This window comes from Ochotona princeps, chromosome 25 (assembly GCF_030435755.1).
Source record: "Ochotona princeps isolate mOchPri1 chromosome 25, mOchPri1.hap1, whole genome shotgun sequence".
Lineage (NCBI taxonomy): Eukaryota > Metazoa > Chordata > Mammalia > Lagomorpha > Ochotonidae > Ochotona > Ochotona princeps.
Window position 1 is genome coordinate 19,405,289 of NC_080856.1, and position 18,254 is coordinate 19,423,542.

The following is an 18,254-nucleotide window of genomic DNA, read 5'->3' on the forward strand; positions in this document are numbered from 1 at the left end:
TGATTCTCCTGAAAAATCGATTCCCTTCTCACAAAATATAGCCTTTGTTTTAAAAAATAATCATTAGACCCTCCACTGAAAGCTAACAGCACTTCCTGCTGCTGCCCTTCTCACACCTGTTACCCAGCACACCTGTCCGCAGGGCACTCACACACAAGACCTTTTGCAGAGCTGACCTGTGCTCCTGGGAAAGAAGTCTTGAGGAGTGCACCTAGACCTTCAGGCAGGTGCACAGTGACACAAACACCCATCAAATGCACCAGGGAGATGTACACAGAGACCCACATTCAAACCCATTCATATCCCAGTAGGAATCACACACACCTAGTTGAAAGGAAGAGATGAGGGGTCAGATGGGACTTTTAGCCAGTGGATAGAAGAGAGGAAAGGTAACTGGCTCGGAGGTAAGAGGAGGTGGAGGTTGGTAGGAAGATAGTTTGGAAGACAGGTAGATAAGACAGAGTACATGGGAGGAAGGTTGCTGGGCAGTAGGCAAGGTTCACAAAGCATATTTCATTATGTAACAATTGAATCTTTACTGCCTGGCTGACCATGGTTACACAGCTCTGAGATTCCCTCCCTCCCCCTGCAGGGCTGTTCAGCTCCAGCAAGGTGCCCAAGGTGACTGGGAGCTACTCCTGCCCACTTCGAGACCACTTCCTGCCCCCACTGTGGTCACAACTCTGGCTAGCATCTTTGTTCACTAACACCTGGAGTGTCAATTTGCTCAAATGAGCCCAAGACACTGGGGTGGATCTGTTCCGCTTCCAGGTGCAGTCACAGAGGGGGCTGTGTTGGGACTCATGGCCTTGAATATCAGGAGGAAAAGGGGAGAGGGTGGGAAGAATCAAGGGTTCTCTGTGAATGTACATATTATACAAGCTTGACCTTGGATATGAAGGCGCTGTCTGCATGACACCCATCTTTTGTCTGTACAGATGTCGCCCCCGGGAAAGGGGTAGATGTCCAGTGACAAGGGACAGCACCCAGGCCAGGGAGTGAGGCCACGTCTGGACTACACACTCAACCACAGCAGTCAAAGGCAATATTCCTTCTCCTTCCTGAACCACGTGCTCCCCTCTTCTCTCATGACTTTTGTGCCCAGCTAGGTCTTGAACTTCAGGCATCACAGGACTGAGTCTGTGGTGTCCCAGAGCTGCAAAGTGAAGACCTGTGGGTCTTGGGCCCAGGGGTTTTGTTCTTGGTCCTGCCCTCTGGGAATTTCAGCTGTACCAACAATAATAGAAAAAAATATAACACAAACAATAAAACTCCACACTCAGGAAACATTGTACACACACGCTCTCTCTCACTCTCTCTTTCTCTACGGATCTATAGCTATAGAACTGGCATCCATAGAAGCCTGGCGCTAACATTTCCTAGGCCCCTGGGCCTCTATCTGGGGCCATGAAACCACTATAGTGATAAACATGGGTCACAACATAAATTTTTCCATTTAAAAGGTGGAAAAGAAAAACAAAAACCACCCAAAGTACACACACACACATTCACACTCACGCTTGGTCACACATCATAACATTACTCCAAGGCTCCGGGCTGCCCAGGGAGTGCAGGTGGGGCTGCGATCAGGTAAGGGCGGCCTCTTGTTTTACTAGGTGTAAGGCAGCTGCAAGGTAAGACTGGGTTCTCCGAGCATCCACTGGAGTGACCTCTCATTGATGCAGATCTTGATGCTTGGCAAGTTCTCTCCCCTTCCCACCTCTGAAACTTTGTTCAAAAGGTTGGCAGCAAAGAGAAAACTTCTTCTCAGTTTGTTTTCTCTTCCACTCCTTGTGTGTCGCTGGTGGGCCAGGAAGGAACTCTGAACAGGAAAAGCAGGAGAACACATGGAGCTGAAAAGGGCCTCAGAGACAGGAGTACGTACATTTGAGGAACTTAGAGTCTTGCTTCCCTGGCATGGGATGAGTGGGTGGGCAGGGCTGGTGTCCTCTCCTGTAGGCCCAGCGGGTGGCCCTTCCTTCTCTACATCTCAGCTGCTTCAGATCGCTGCCACTGTCCCTTCCAGCTCAGCACCCATCCTTGACTGACCCGGAAGCAGGACGTTCTTGTGAGTGTTGGTGTATTTACTCTGTCTTCGGGAAACCATGAAGCCTAAAGTCAGGAATGGATGGAAGAGCCACGCCACGGGAATGCTTCCCCCAGCACAAAGTCCAGCGAGATGTGGGTGCCTGAGCCAGCTCAACTTTACCTTGGCACTGGCATCGTCTTGATTTAGTTTCATTTTATATATGTATATTATATATATATTTATATATATATATATGTATGTGTGTGTGCATGTGTGTGTAGGTGTGTGTGCATGTGTATGTGTGTGTATGGGTTTGTTCTTTAGCACACTGTCCCATTTTCGGGTCTGGATTTAGGGCAGTTGGTCCTCGGGACAGGTTGAACAGAAGGGGCCAAGGTACAGAAGAATCCCGAGATGAGGGTCAGGCCCAGGCCCCCCCAGGCGCAGAACATGGACCATCCATAGCCATGGCTGATGTCATCAGGGAGTCCATACAGGTAGCGTGGGTAGCGTGACAGCTCAAAGTTGATCCCAGCCACACAGGTGCACAGTGAAATGATGCAGAAGGTTCCTGAAGGACAAGGGGAAAATACGGAGTGGGGTAATGGAGAAGGAGAGGGAGACAGAAAAAGAGAAGTTAGAGAACTACAGTTTCAATTTTTTTTTAAAGGAGAAGAAACGAGAAGAATCAGGTAAGAGTGGCTATTACCAAGGGCATTCTCTGGAACATTCACGGGAGGAGAGTAACATTATGGGATCAATTGCTTCCTTATTCTCCAGTAACTTCCACGTCTTGGAAGGACTCAAGAAATCTCCCCTTTAGGGTAATACTCAATAAATGCCTCATTAGACTTGTGTGTAGGATTGAGTGAGGCAGAAGAGCATTCAGTTCCATTTTCTAAATCATTTTAACTTCATTTTCTTTGGTTGGGGACACAGAACAAACACTTCCTGCTTGCTACTTCTGTAAAGAAAAAAAAATCTTTCCTATACATGACTTACAATATTACATCCTCCTTTGATCCGTTCACTAACAACCATTCCAAATCCCGGACATTTTGTTCTCTTCCTAGAAAACAACATGCTCCAGACTGTTTTCCCTGGAACACTAGCCCTGTGAGATAATCCTTTACAACATGGAAGGCATAGCACCTGCCTTCTCACCTGTGAGTCCTCAGAATCCACGGCAACATGGGTTACCTTGTCCAATCTAGTTTTATTTGAAGATTGGATCTCCTCTTAACAAAATTTATTCACATCCACTCCCCAATAAAACGACATCCCTGAGAGGCAGAATAATATGAAGTAGATATTATAAGCCCATTTTTAACTGACACAAATATTTGGTGTCCCTAGGATGAATTCTAGAATTTTCCTTAGTATTTCTGTGTCTTGTGCTCCTCACGTCACTAGTAGGAACCTAGAAGGGAAGCGCAGCAGCCAGGACTGGATACAGAATGTGAACAGTCCAAGCAACAATCATGTATCTGTGCCAAATGCCCACTCCCAGCAATGCATTTTGATGAACACTGTTTGAATCCTGAGGAGTGGGGAAGACAGATGGGCAAGGCACCTTGCTTGAACAGCTTTTCTTTCTCGTGTGAAGAACACACCTCTGCTTGTAGCTGTGTGGGTACCTGGGGGAGGTGCAGGAGTGCAGAATCCCCCTAAGCAACTTCCTGGGGTTCCATTGGGGACCTCTAGGAGACCAAATACAAAACTTCAGTAGCTCTTGTAGAAAAGCTGTTTCAAGGATAAGGTAGTAATGGATACCCGAGCACAGGGGTTTGAACTCTCTTAGGCTTGTGTATACCCAGTGGCCCCTTGGACAAGGGTAGGGCTGGTAGAGCCATGCTGTACACCAAGGGGCTACTGCTCAGAAACATCCACGTGCACTGTATTGTGACAACCACCAATTCCACTTGCCCCTGCATGTGTAGACCATGGCTTCTGGAGATAGCTCTTTAGAATATGTTATTAGTCAACAGAGATCTCTGGTAGGTAAGTAAGGATGGGAGTAAAGGCAATGGATAATGTGTGGTCTGTGTTAGTACTACCACCCATGCTTTGGGGTTTGGGCCTAATTTCCATCACACTCCAGTACTAATTGTAGTCATATGGTAGTAATTAAATGAAAAAGAACTCTGCCCCTGTACCCTCCCCTTGGAATGAGGCTCTGCTTTGCTCCACATGCAGGCTATCAGCCGTGCCAAGGGTAACCCTGGCCAGGCAGCAGTCACAGCAGCAGCGACTGGCTGGCAACGTCAGGTCTAGGGGTGGGGTGCAGCGTAGCTGTGATGGGGTGGGAGGAAGGGGACACTTCCTTGGCAGGCGCTCCATGGTACACAGAAGAGCTAATCAGCAAATACTTGTTAAACTTCTATGTTGGGGCCAAGCATTATGCTAGATATGAAGGAGATAAAAGTGGAAATAAGATATGATCCCTTGCCTTAAGAATCTTTCATTAAATCTAAAATTAAAACCTGAACGAAAGCTTTTAATCTAGTAGGGGATGTGAGACAACTATCACTGGCAAGTTGAGGATGAAACGCAAGAGCTCAAGATGGGGATCAAGGGAGCTGAGCTCACTCTTAGCTCCGAACCCTGGTCCCCTCACTTGAGAACTCAGGGACCTGGAGTGTGGTCAGGCCTTTCCCGGTTCTGGCAGTCTCCAGGAAAAGAATGACTCACAGCTGGTCAGTGTGAGAGTTAAGGGGGAACTCCACAGAGACGGTAACGCTGACTCCAGGAGGGCTTCCCATAGCAAGTGGGATCTTGAGCCATGAACAGGATTTCTGTAGGCAATAAACAGAAGAGGGGTCTTCACTGGGTCAGGGGTGTGTCCTGTGTCCATCTCAATGCCCCTCTGTGCTAGGACTCTGTGCTCAAGGCGAAACATGCCAACCACATGCCACCCTCACTACTGCTCTAACTTCCGAGGGGCTCGCTGCTGCTCAGTTGCATCAAGCTTTCACTATTTCCCACATGAGCTGATATCAGATCACTAGTGTCCTGTCTTCTTCCCCCAAATGGTGGCCAGTAAGGTTCAGATTAATCAGATTACAGTTCTCTCTGCTTTAAGCCCTCCAAGAGCTTCATAACATACTCAGAATGCACCCTGCCCTGTGGCCTGACCTCAGGGGATAAGCCTGCCTTGCCAGCATCATTTCCCATCCTCTCTACGCTCCAGCCACACCAGAGAACTTGCAGTGTCTCAAACCAGCCAAGCTTGTTGCACTCACAGTTAGTTCCCTTGCCCACAGTGGCCTGCTTCTAGCTCTTATGGGATCTCAGTTCAACCACTGTCCTCAGAAAGATCCACCCCGGTGCTCTCATGAGGGAACATCTCCAGCAGTTTTCCAACTGGGTTCCCTGGAGGTGAATCAGCGGCTGCTCCTGGGAAACAGGGAGGGAGAAGATGTTCGTAGCTGTGTCCCCTCTCTTTGGCCACAAGAGCTCTGCTTGGATTTGTTCTCACGTGCAAGTCCAGTGAAAGAAGGGATCTGAGTGATTTAAACACCTCTGAAAAATCACTTGCTTTGTTCATTTGCAAGGGGGAAACGTAAGGTGTGTCACTGTAGGAATTTGCCTTCGGACAGCAAAGTCCAATGGCTGCTTCATTCGGGGGTAGTCCCTGACTTTGCCAGCAATCACTAATCAATCTCAACCCTGCTGGCTCTGTCCCTCCGGCTTCCCTCGTATCCCCTAGGCAGACAGCCGCAACCAGTCAGTCACAGCTGGTTGGAATGAGAAATGAGAACTAATTACCCTCTCTGTGCCAAGGCTCTCATTGGCAAGGGCTCAGAGTTCAGGAGTCCAGTTAGAGAAGAGATGGCACCACCCCAAGTTGCTGCAGGCTGGGAGCTTGTACTAACAAGACCTGCCGACACACAGGGAACAGCATCTTCTGCCACTCTCTCTAAAGCCCCTCTAGGAGTGGGAGGGCATGGCTGGCACAGGCTGTGAGCTATACAGATGCAACACTGCCTATGATGCTTCACCCACAGCTTCCTTTGATGGCCCTCCCACCTGGCATTCTTCCAGGAATCACTTAGAATGCCACCTTGCAGCCCACTGCCCTGCTCTGGAGCCTTCCTTTCCTTGCACGCAGCCCACCCGTGCCCACCTGCCAGCGTGTGGCTGGAAGGCAGCGATGGCAACTAAGAGGCTCCAGGACTGGCCCTTCTGTGCCAGTGAGTGTGAAAGATGGGGTGCTGTTTTCACACCCAGTCTTGCCAAGTCCTCATGGCAACATCCATCACAGCTTTCTCATCTACCTCCTTCCCACAACTGTCACCTCTTCTATGGATGCTTCCCTGGTAGCCAGATGTTAGATTCTTGTTTTCCTGCTAGTTTTAGCTCCTCCTTGGCTGGTTGGCAACTTTTTCCTGTTTGAATCTCTCTTTCCCTTGGTTTCTCAGCTGTCCTGAACTATTTCCCATCAGTCCTTCTGGGGTTTTAATGCTCCCCACCTCTCATACCCATTTGTCTTTTCAGACCTGTACATCATCTTCTTCATCACACTTCTTCTAGCAACATACTCCCCAAGACTACCTCGGGCCATCACCAGTACACCACTGATGCAGTCAACTACCTCCTCCTTCTCACTCCCCATTCCTGGAGTCACATGCATTCAAAATGTTCCTTGGCCACACACAGCCTTTCAGGGGGTACCTCCAGAAGCCCAAATCTCCTTAAGGTCTTCCAAAGCCTTGCTTCCCTAACCAATAGTACACTGACAGCTTGAGATTTGATGAAGGGGTGGGGAGAGGTCTACAAAATGGACTTTGAGCCTTTAAACTGGAGAGTTCTGGGCTAAAAGGGAGGAATTGTGAGCTCCCTGATTCCAAATACCCACACTCCTCCTGGCTTCCTTCAAGTCCTGATGTCTGCTTGGGGGCTACTAGGTTGAGTTCCTGCTTGCAAATTATGGGAAGCATAATGCCTTAACTAGTGCGATTACAAAAACCAGGATCCCTGAAACTTTTTGTTAATGTTAAGAAATGCCAAACCAGGGTAGTGGTGTTTGGAAGCATCTAATTCTTTTGTAACCCTCAAATGTCACCAGGGAACACTTAATCAGCAACCCAATTCTATGATTCTATCCCAGTCCCAACTTAAAGGTTAATGACCAAGCTATTGGAAAGTTGATATTCAAAGTTATGGTGTGAATTCTTTGCTTAGTCTACTGCACATGAATTTCAGGTGCATCATGCAGACAAGATGGTGCCTCTGGTGTGGCTGCAGCTGGATTCACTCAGAAAGAGAGGGGAGAGGGGAACACATGTCTCCACTCCCCTTAGAGATTCTCAGAGATGCCAACAGAGCATGGCTACAGTTGTGTGGCTTGCAGAAAAACAGTACCAACGTGTAGGCCTCAGGCAAGGCAGCAGAAATGCTCTTACTGATTCAAGAAGTCATCTCCTAGGAGGCCAAGGACCTTGTAAAAGTTCCCCCCAGGATCCAGACAGCTGCGTGGTGCTGTGTACAGTCCATTTTCCCAAACATCAATTTCTTACGTGATCAAGTTGTGCCTAAAACTTCACTGGCGCATTTCTCCAGCTTCCCAGAAATCCATCTGTGTGACATTTTCTACTCCCAGGGTTGAGGACTGACGTCTGTGTGTCACCAGTGCTGCCATGTGCCTTGTTGCTATGCGAAGAGAGGGACTCTGCTGTGACCACGGACTATCCAACAGTTTGCCATGAAGCTGGTGACACAAGTGTCTGTGTGGATGTGTCTGTCAGGAATGTCTGGGAAGAAACGGGGCCAGTCCTCCATGAGACTCCCCTCTCCTTTAACCTCCCTCCAATCTTTAAAAGTGTAAAGCAGCCAATCAAACAGAAAAGGGATTCCTCCTCCTCCAATAGCGACATCCCAGGAAACTGATGGAACCCTTCCTCTTCTAAGATGAAATGCCTGCCTCAGCAGTATTCATCTCTGCAGAGCACTTCATGGCTTTTGCTCAGACCTGCATGGTATATAAATGCCTAGTGAATGATATAGATTGCATCATCAGCCATCAACAGGTGCGTCACAGGGCTTTGCATCAAAGGTGCCTTAGGGATCCATGGAGATGGGGCAAGGGAGGCTGGAAGCATCCAGAAAGGGAATGCTCGGAATGAGGACAGAACTGCCAGTCATTCTGCAAGCAGAAGGAAGTACTCTGGACAGAGCAGAGTCCAGAAGTCATCCCTCTGCCACAGGCAGGCGTGTGTGTTCATGAGGGTGTGCCTGGACATTGCATGATTACTCTATAATAAGGCAGCAGTCCCAATTCAAGCAACTAGAGGGGCTGGCCCACTCATAGGAGCTCGCATCATTCATCCCTTGGTTTTCACACATCTGGTGCAGTGGTTACCATACCTGGAAACTCAGGAGTCATAGACTGCATTGTTCCTCCCACAGTCCTAAAAAAAATTCATATGTTGAAGCCTTAATTCCCGCCCCCCCAGGACCTCAAATGTGACTGTATTTAAAGACTGGACCTTTAAAGAGGTGATTATAGTAAAGTGAGGCAATTAGAGTGGGTCCTCATCCAATCTGACTGTGGTGCCCCTAGACGGGGGGGGGACTAGGATACACAGACATGATGGGTGCACACACCTCAATGGATGATCACATGTGAAGGCAGCAAGTGGGAGGCAACCTGCAAGCGAAGGAGACAGGCGTTGCAGGAAGTCACCCTACCAAGACCCTGTTCTTGGGTTTCCAACCCCTAGAACCATGAGAAATTTCTGCATTTCCCAACAACCTGGTCTGGGCAAACTAATCCAACAGGCAAATACAGAATAACTGGTTCCTTGATGTTGCATTACAGTACATGATCAAGGAAGAACTATCTGCTTCCACACTTGTTGGCTATCCTGGGAGTAGAAAGGCTTCCAGGCACAGCCACACAGAAATAATAGCTGTTGAGCATTTTCTGGTTTCTTGCCATCTTGTCTCCCTCACCTGGGGGTGTGTGTGTGTGTGCTCATTCCCACTCACTTCCACTAATTCATTCATGTGCATGCATGCTTAGATTTGATCACAAGATCCACGACCTTGGTGGCCATGATGCTAACCCTAGAGCCTTTACAAACTCCCTGAGACAAGTAGAGGACTCATCTGAGGAAAGGGCCAAGGGTGTGTGGGTGGTCTGAAGCATTTCACTAAGTGGGAATTGACATCATCCAAGCTCCTTAACTGACCTTCCCATCCTCCAGTTGGTCCACAGAGAATCCTTGACATTATCTTCATGGTTCAAGCCACACCCTGCATTTCCTAAAACACCTTCATTGAGTAAGCCCAGCACAAGAGCATCCAACACTTTCCCTTAATCCCTAAAGCTTTCATGGCCTGAAATAGGCAACCTGACAACTAATTATAGAAACTGCCTCTTGCTGGGTCTCAGTTTTTCAGCTAGCCCGTCACTTCCTCAAGAACTGGTAGCATGGTGGTGTCTCTATGTTATACACAGCACAGAGCATGACATCAATGTCACTGGATGAACTGGGATTTCTAGGCAGGGGAGCTTTGAAGTGAAAATCCGTACAACAGGGAACAACACTGTGACTTGTTCACCCAGCCTCCTCCTGAAATACTATGTTGCTGAGGAGGGGGTGTGTGCCTGTGCACGACGGTTCCTGACTGTTTCAATTGGTACCTTGGATTTCAGAAGTGTTTTTGTTGCAGAAATTTGGCCTCCGAATAATACCCTCTCTCTGCAAGATTATTTTGAAGAGAAATAATGATGCGTATGAAAAGGCTTAGAGAAGTTAAAATTGCTTTCTACATGTAAGGTATAATATTAGAAATGGGAAGCCTTAAGTGAGGTTGAAGAAAAATTGTTCTTAAGGACGGGGGACATGTGGTCGCTTTCTCCTCTGCATCAGTTACTGTATTCTCTTGCAGCCCTGTCTGCAGAAACCAGAGAATGTGCTCACTCGGAATTCCTCATGCTTGAACTTGGTTAGAAGCAGAACCACAGAGCTTACGGGGGTCAACACCTGCTTCTGAGACAGCCCCTCCTTGGTGACAGAATGCATCTGTGAGCTTTGGGAGCTTTCAGCCTGCAGGGTGTCACATGGTGACACTGGGAGGCAGAACGAGAGCAGGTCAAAGGCATCAGCCTGAAGTGCGTTGTGGCACAGTAGGTTAACCTAGCCACTCCTCTTCTGATCCATCTTCCTGCTAACGTGCCTGGGAAGCCAGCAGATTCTGGTCCAAGTACTTGAGTCCTTGCCACAGCATGGGACGCTGGGTCGGAGTTTCAGGCTGCTGGCTTCAGCCCGGTGTAGAGCTGGCTATTGTAGCTATTTGGGGAGAGGACAGGCAGACGAAAGATTTCTCTGTCTCTCTCTGTTGTTCTGCCTTTCAAACAAATACTTTCAAAAAGAAGAAAACAAGAAGAAAATTGCTGCAATCACTGTGTCATATGAGTTGAAGACCTTTGTAAAAACTTCATTATCTTATTATTTTTTTCTCAACATGGAATTTTAAAAAGTAACTAGGGGAAAAAAATCATAATCAATTTAGGATTGGTGCCTGACTTGATGAGATACTCTCATTTTCCTTACTGGCTCCCCATCCCTCCCACAGGGAGTCTCCTTGATCTCATTTGGTTCTAGTAGCTTCTCCCCCATGGAAGAACTTGCTATTGCTTCCTCCCCAAGTCTGGTAGTCACCTTGTAGTGAATGTCATAAGCTCCATATGATTCCCCCACAGTCCCCATCACATTTCCTACACTGGTCTGCGTGGTAGCCATGGAAGGCCACTGTCCCAAGCAGCAGTCGGTTGCAACTCCATTCAGTCCTGCTGTAGCCACAGCCTCACTCTGCTGTCTTCCCTTGTCCTGGGTTATTCTATTGCCATCTCTATGACCTTGGGTGTTTTGCTAACATTGGTGACGTTTGTTTTCCCTCTAGGTAAGCGTTTTTAACTGGAACTGGAGAGGGCATGAAAAATGAAAATAACTGGGGAAAAAAGATACTGTCAACAGTTTGATGCATAATCTCATTCTCGTTTCCCCTCCGTTTTCTTACAACTATAATTAGTGACTCTTCTGTCCTTTGCATTCATCACCTGATGTGCATTTCTTTTTTAGAGATGTGTTTTATTTGAAACAGTTACAGAAAGAGGGGGAAAAAGGAAGAGACAGAGAGAGAGCTGTCAGCTGCTGGTTGGGTTGCGCCACACCAAAATCAGGAGCCAGGAGCTCTAAAATGGCAGGAGCGCAAACACTTGGACCGTCTTTTGCTGTTTCTCCCAGGCCATTAGCAAAGATCTGGATTAGAAGTGGGACAGCCAGGCTGGGCTACTGGCATTGCATGCAATGGCTTCACTCATTACACTACAATACTGGCCCTGCTAATGTCTGGTGGGAACATTCCATGTCTGTATCTGAAATCTTAACAAGGGTAAGGTATATCACCTAACATATATGTACCAAATGCACCAGTCCTCCACTAGCAAGTGTCTGCGCTGTCTCAGAGTCCTCCATGTTACAAAGAGACCTTCAATAAACATCAATATCCGGATCTTTTGTAAGTGCAGAGGTTCTGTTCCTAGTTCTTCCAGAACCGAGGTAACGCCACCAGCCACCCCACAGTTGTTTATTAAATGGCTGAGAGAGCTGCATTTTTCTGATGTTTAATTTCCCCAGAACACTTTCCCTCTTTCTTCTTTTGGTTACAATACTGCCCCTGCTCTTCCTCACGAGGAGGCCACGCCAGGGGTTCACAGAATGACGGACCGAGGCAGAAGCAGGAAGCCCAGTCTCGGCTTGTGTGCCATCTGTAGGTCTTTGGCTTCCTGTGAGCTTTTTATATCGACATAGAAATATATGTATGTGTGTATTTATCTGTACAGCAAATACATTATATAGTTCACCTAGTAATCCTCAGTTAAATTATTTGTGCTCTCAAAGCACACGACAGAGCAAATATCTGATTTTGCTGTAAAGCCTCGAACAGCAGCAACAGATGTCAGAAACGGATCTGACAACTAACTCGCCACTCCACTTGCTGCCATTGCCTCCAGTAAAAAATCAACAAAACAAAACAAAAAAACCCAAGGAAGCAGATAATGTCCCCACCTGTCTTCCCTACCTGACCTTGGCTTTTTCATATCCTGCAGCATGCCAAGTTGGGCAGATCTGCTCTGAGGTTTCTACACTGCGTGGGAGGCAGAGCTGAGAAAAAGAAATGACTTCGGAGAGCAGCATCACCTATTTTTCCATGTGAATCTTTGCAGCCTGTTACCCATCTGGGCCTTGATTCAGAGCTGAGAGTGAGTGGGTTCCAACTGGCTTCTTCACTAAACTGAGAGTGGCAGCCACAGCTGTGAGAAAGGAGCATTCTGAAGCTGTGATTAGAGTGCTTCCAGCAGTAAAGCCACTTAGAGCAGGCCATCTCCCTGCCTCTGCTTTTTTTTTGGTCTCTCCTCTTCCTAGATCAGCTCTTTCTGGTGGATGGCCATGGGCTTAGGGAGATTCTGAGCCACGGGGCAGTCGTTCCATGGATTTCATGGTAATGGATGTTGCTTGAAATACTACAGAACCTCCTGCAGACTGCCCCTGTCCTCACGGCCTCCTTCTTGCTACTGTGATCCATCTCATTACTACTTTCTGCAGGGAATGGTGCATCACCCCCTGCTACAGGTACATAAATCATCACATTTGAATTCCTGGGCTGGTGATTAGTGATAAGGTTCTCTTGATTCAGGGGTTCACCAACTTAGCCCACATCAGCTTGCTGGTAGGGATGTGGGATACTCAGGATATGGTTTAATGGAAAGCATCCTTCACCAAGAATCAGAAAACTTCAGCTCCAATCTTCCCCCTGCCTACCAAACAGATGAACACTTCCTTTCACTCTGGGCCACAATCCTCTTGACCATAAACCGCAGTTGGTAGTCTTACTAAGGTCCCTACTAAGGCATTGGGGTAAGAAGCTGCCACTCCCACTGACTTGTTCTAGAATTGGCTGTCGCCTGTTTTGGACCTCCTGGAGAGAAGATACTGCTCCTCACCTGCTGACATACACAGATGGGACTGGAGTATGAGATCATCAGATGCCATTATTTGACATTCAATGTGCATATGGGGTTCAGCTCTACATTGCCTTGATTTTAAACGTGGAAAGATTGGAACCCAGCTGTTTAAGTGTCTGAAAGAAATTGGCTCCTGAAAGAAGTCCCTCTGGCTTCTGCCCTCTCTGATCCAAGCCACTGCCATGTTAATTAGTAGAGGAAGAAGCTTGGGGTGTTCGCCAAAAGATCGGGTGAGCCTGCCACCTGCTTCGGTTTATGTTTCCATCTGCTTGGCACATTTGTCAGCTTATCCCTGGCCTTTCTTTCAGATGATAACCTTCACCCATGTGATTTGTGTGTTGTCACCTCATGGCTGGGCCACTGGATACATATACAGCTTTATACTACTTAAATATATGTATGAGGCTGTAACGTGGCAGGCATTATTGCAAGTGCTTTGTAAATATCAGCTCCTTGAGTCCTCACAGCAACTTTGTGAGGCTTGGAGGAGGAAAGGAAGGCAGAGAGATTAAGTGGGTTGTCTGAGGCCACACATCTCTGAAGTATGGGTCCTGAGAGTCCGAGATAAACTTTAGCCACTTATTAGGATGTCTCTCACTGCTCTTCTTTCATACACAGGTTTATGGCCTCTCAAGCTGTACAGACATCAATGGAAGTGGAAAAAAATTCTCTTATCTCCCAATAGAGCACCACACATGAGGATGTTTAGACAAGAGTTACTCATGAGCTGGTGACACTGGGAGAAGAGGCCCTATCGTCATCCAGTGCAAGGCCAAGGAAGTTCCACCACCCTTCAGAATCATGGTCCCCCTTAATAAACTCTTGCTGCAGATTTTTGGACTAAAGTGGGAAACCCATAACAACCTGTACATAACTTCACTCACAGTGACAGGTAGAAGGGCGACCCCTTCTGGAGGGATAGGAGTTTTCTATGAGGAGCAGGACTCAGATCAATGAAGGAAATGAATCAAGATCAGAACATTGAGTCCCTTTTAGGGAGAATCTTTGTAGCTTTGCAACAGGTCAGAAATGAAACTCACTGGACAGACACAGAACAGAAGAGGACATAAAGGTACTGGCTATTGCCCTCAGTCCATCCCAGATGCCCTGCCCTCCCCCTGCAGCTGCATTGTGCAGTCTTCCCTGCTTTGAGTGGGTCTACCTAGCTACCCTTTCAGCACTATTTCTCTCTTGGGGTTTGAAGGATGATGGTTATTCACTCCTCTTCCACCTCCCTTCTGAATTTAAGCTCTATGCAGGAAACAGCCACAGAGAGGAGGTAGATGGGGAGAAACAGACCAGCTTTATAAACACTGATAAGGACAAAGTGACAGTTGTGGCTTGACCCACAGCCACAACCAACATCTCAACAAGACTTCTTCCCCAGGCTCACATATCAGGTGGATATGCCAAAGTGAGCCATTTGGCCTATTCAGTAGATGCACTTGTAGTCATGAGTCCCAGAAACAAAGCCGAGGGGCCTCCGACTTGGCCACCCAAAGCCAGCCTGGGTCTTGGGCCTTGGCCCCAGGAATGCTGACCACGTGGAACTACATGCAAAGAGAGAGGATCTTGATGGGGCTAGGTCCCATGAACTGTTGAACTCCCCTTAATAGGGTCCATATCTTCCTAAAGAAAAGGGCAAATGGGAATGCTGAGATCAGGGGAGAATGGCCATGCAACTTTCCTGGTTCAAACAGATTCAAACACCATAAGAAGTTGAACCTGTGACCAGGAGGCATGTCAGGAATGTGATCAGCATGGAACTTTTCTGATATTGAGAGTTGAGCCAGAGCAGGTGTTTTCATTAATGAACTATTATTTTAAAGAAGCTGTGGCTGTGAACATGGTTAGGGTTCATTCATGAGAGAGTACAGCTACACAGAAATATATAAAAACTAAAATAAATTGATGGTATGTGAACCCCCTACAGTAGCATGAATAAATAAAGACTTGGCACACTGCTTCTGAAAAGTTGCCAAGCCCAGGTCTAGGAGCAGCTTCACTTGACAGATGAAAACTGAAAAATCCTTTGAGGGGCAATGATGAGGACAGAGCAAGCTCACCTCCTTCAGCCTCTTTCAGCCTCCTCCAGCCTCCATCTCTGGCCTCCTGTGGGGCTGCTCTTGGACTTGCTGACAAAGGGAGGTTCCCTTCCTGTGTGTACTCACAGCATCCTTTGCTTGCAGCTCTAGTCCCCTGCCACTCTACTTAATGGAGCACTTATCTGCCTCCACCACTTGCTTGGTGGACTTAAGACAAAGGCCACTTGTGCCTCTGGGTGTCCTGGGTACTAGCACCACGTCTGCCACACAGTAGAAACTCAATGCATGTCCACGGAGTTGAATGCAGTTGAAAAATCAGATAATTAAGTTTGATAAGAGTTGTCTCCAAATCTTTGAAAGATGTTCGGAGGAAGGAATGTTGACTTTAATATATGTCATTGCAGCAGACAAGAGCAAAGTCCAGTTAGTCGAAGTTACCAGAAACCCTGTTAAGGTTTAAAATAAAGAAGACAAAACAATACCGGGAGTACCCAACAAAGAAGGAACTGCAAATGTGGAGGTTTTGACTCAGAAGGGAGTTGGCAAATGACTAGGAATCTGTTTTCCAAGATATTCACAATGAGGCAAATGCCATCAATATGTTAAAAGTGGTATCTTTGAGTTCAGAGGAAGAATATAGTTTTAGCTTAAGATGATTCAAAGAGATTTCTAGAAGATGCTTCCTGCAAGCTGAGCTTTAAGGAGCGCATAGACTTCAGCAGGCAGAAACAGGAAACATGGAGGTGCACAGTGAGTGTGCTCAGTTTGAGTGACAAACAAAACTTGGAACTGAAGACACATGAGACAAGACTGTGGCTGCATGACACCCCAAGCTGGGGGACACTGGCCTTTCATCTGTGAACAGGCAGCAACGGAATATTTTTTCATCAGAGAAATGACATGATAATATATACATTTCAGAAAAACAGTATAGGATGAATTTAGTGGACAGTAGGGAAATGAACAATTATGGAATGACTATTTTCTACTGGATTTTTTTCTTACATATTTTCTCATTTCATCTATATGACAACCTTAGAGAGAAGGCAACAATGTCTCAATTTTACAGATAAGAAAATGCGGGCTTAGAGGTTATTCACTAGACCGTGAGGCAAAGATTTCCACCACAGGCTCAATGGGGCCCAAACCACTGCCATGGTAACAAGGACCCAGATGGAGTTCAGGGAACTGAAATAGATGAATGGGCCATGATGAATATTGAAGTGTTGGCAGATGCTGACGAGTGATGGAAAGCTAAGGGTAAACTGAAAAAGGGAAACAGGATTTGAGCGGATAGACTCATCTTCTAGGAAACTAGGAAGCTCATTTTAATGGGGAAAAGATAGGTGCTGATTTTCACTGGGTACCCACAATAAACCCAATATCTGACACATGTTCAATAAACATGCAGTATATGTATAATATAGGGAGACAAAGGGAGGAATTTTTGGGATTCTAGGAGGGTGGAGATATTTGGTAAAGAATTAAAATCATAAGGCTGGAGCTCTGAAAAAAATGGTTCATACACACATACCAGATTTGTCTGTGTAGAGATAATTTTCACTGCGAGGGTGGGTGTTGTTGACAAGGAGACATGTTTGTAAGGGAAAAGGAAAAAAAGAATCAACAGCCCACAATAACAAATAGAGCAAAGGGTAAAACAGAAAAGAGCACAGAGAAAAGGAAAAGTCATGAGCATGCTTCCACTGAAGACAAAACATGGAGATAGATAAAGCCAACTGAAGTTAGCAAGAGGAAGTTCAAGATCAGCTGCCAGGGAGCACACATCTAGCCTAAGAGCTAGATACCCAGGTTCATATCATGTCATCTGGGTTTGAGTCCTGGTCTTAACTCCTGACTCCAGCTGCTCATAGAGGCAGACCCTGGGAAAGCAGAGCCATGGCCCAGGGTGGCCTGGGTCTCCATCACCCACAGAGGACACCTGCATGGAGTTCCCTTCTGCTGACTCCAGCTCTGGCAGAGTTCCTGCTGCTGCAGAACTTTGAAGAATGGACCAGCAGATGGGACTTCTCCCCGTCTCTGCCTCCCGAGTAAAAGAATGATTTTTTAAAGATTAGAATCATTGAAAAACAAAGGTCAGAGACAGAAGTAGCAGCCAGCAGTAAGTGTCTCCAAGAAAGCAGCCTCCTTCACAGGGCAGGAAGAGAGACCAGACCCAAGGGGTGAAGGGGAGAGGGGTGGTGGCACTATGGAAGTGATATGTAAAGACTATCACCTTTGTCCAAGATGTTTCTCTGGTCTCAGAACCTATAAAAACGTAAGAGTTCCAAAGATGTTCATTTTCTCTTTTCTCTGAGATATTCCATGAGCTTTTTCTTTTGTCACATGAGAACACCACCTTTGTTTCTCACATTGAGACATTCCGGGGACAGCGCCTCACTCTGCCAGGTCACGGGCTCTTTCAGGGTCATAAGCACCGTCAATAAGTTAATTATTACTTGGGAGATGGTGCTGCATGCTAATTAAACACCCAGGCTTCTGAGTCAAAGAGATTTGAATTGGAATCCTGGTTCTGAGAACTGTGTGACCTTGGGCAAGGCACTTAAAGGACATGCACGTTAGGAATTGCAAGGACTGTAAGAACCTGGGAGTAAGCATCGTTATGCCAGGCGTGGGTCCAAGCAGTTCATGCACCAAGTCATTTAATTCTCACAACAAATTTCCAAGGTACATACAATTTTTACAAGTGGAAAAATGGAAGTTTCCAAAGGATACATTTGCCCAGACATATAGGATTTGGATTCAGTGTCTGGCCTGGCATGACAGACAATCCATCTGGAATTGCTTTGGTGGTACAAGGGGCCTGCCTTGTTTTATTCTTCCTTCCTGTCTCACCCCTGCTCCTGGCAGGTGGGAGTGGCAGAGGCTCCCACTGCCTCCGGAATGTAAATCTTGCTGGTAAGTGAACTGGAGTGACATCTCTAGGCCTACTTCTTCCTCCTGCTGGGTGGCCTTTCCTTTTATTGCCGGCATCCCAAGAACACAGAGGAAAAGCAGGGGATTAGTCTGAAGACTTTAGATTAAGGCTCCGTCATTTACTTAATTGTATGACTCTAAGCTTGTTTCATGGCTCTCTGGGTCTAGCTCATTATCTATAAAATTAGAGTGTTAATGCTGACCTTAA

The 18,254-nt window shown here is 46.8% G+C and overlaps 1 protein-coding gene across 1 annotated transcript in view; it reads right to left on the reverse strand.

Moving 5' to 3' along the window:
• Positions 1-1,904: 1,904 nt before the first annotated feature.
• TMEM178B (transmembrane protein 178B) overlaps positions 1,905-18,254 on the reverse strand; it is a 340,957-nt gene continuing 324,607 nt past the window's right edge. The window contains exon 4 of the mRNA XM_004594350.2: positions 1,905-2,600. Within this exon, the coding sequence (XP_004594407.1) occupies positions 2,350-2,600 (251 nt within the window). The 3' untranslated portion in view covers positions 1,905-2,349. The remainder of the gene's footprint in view (positions 2,601-18,254) is intronic.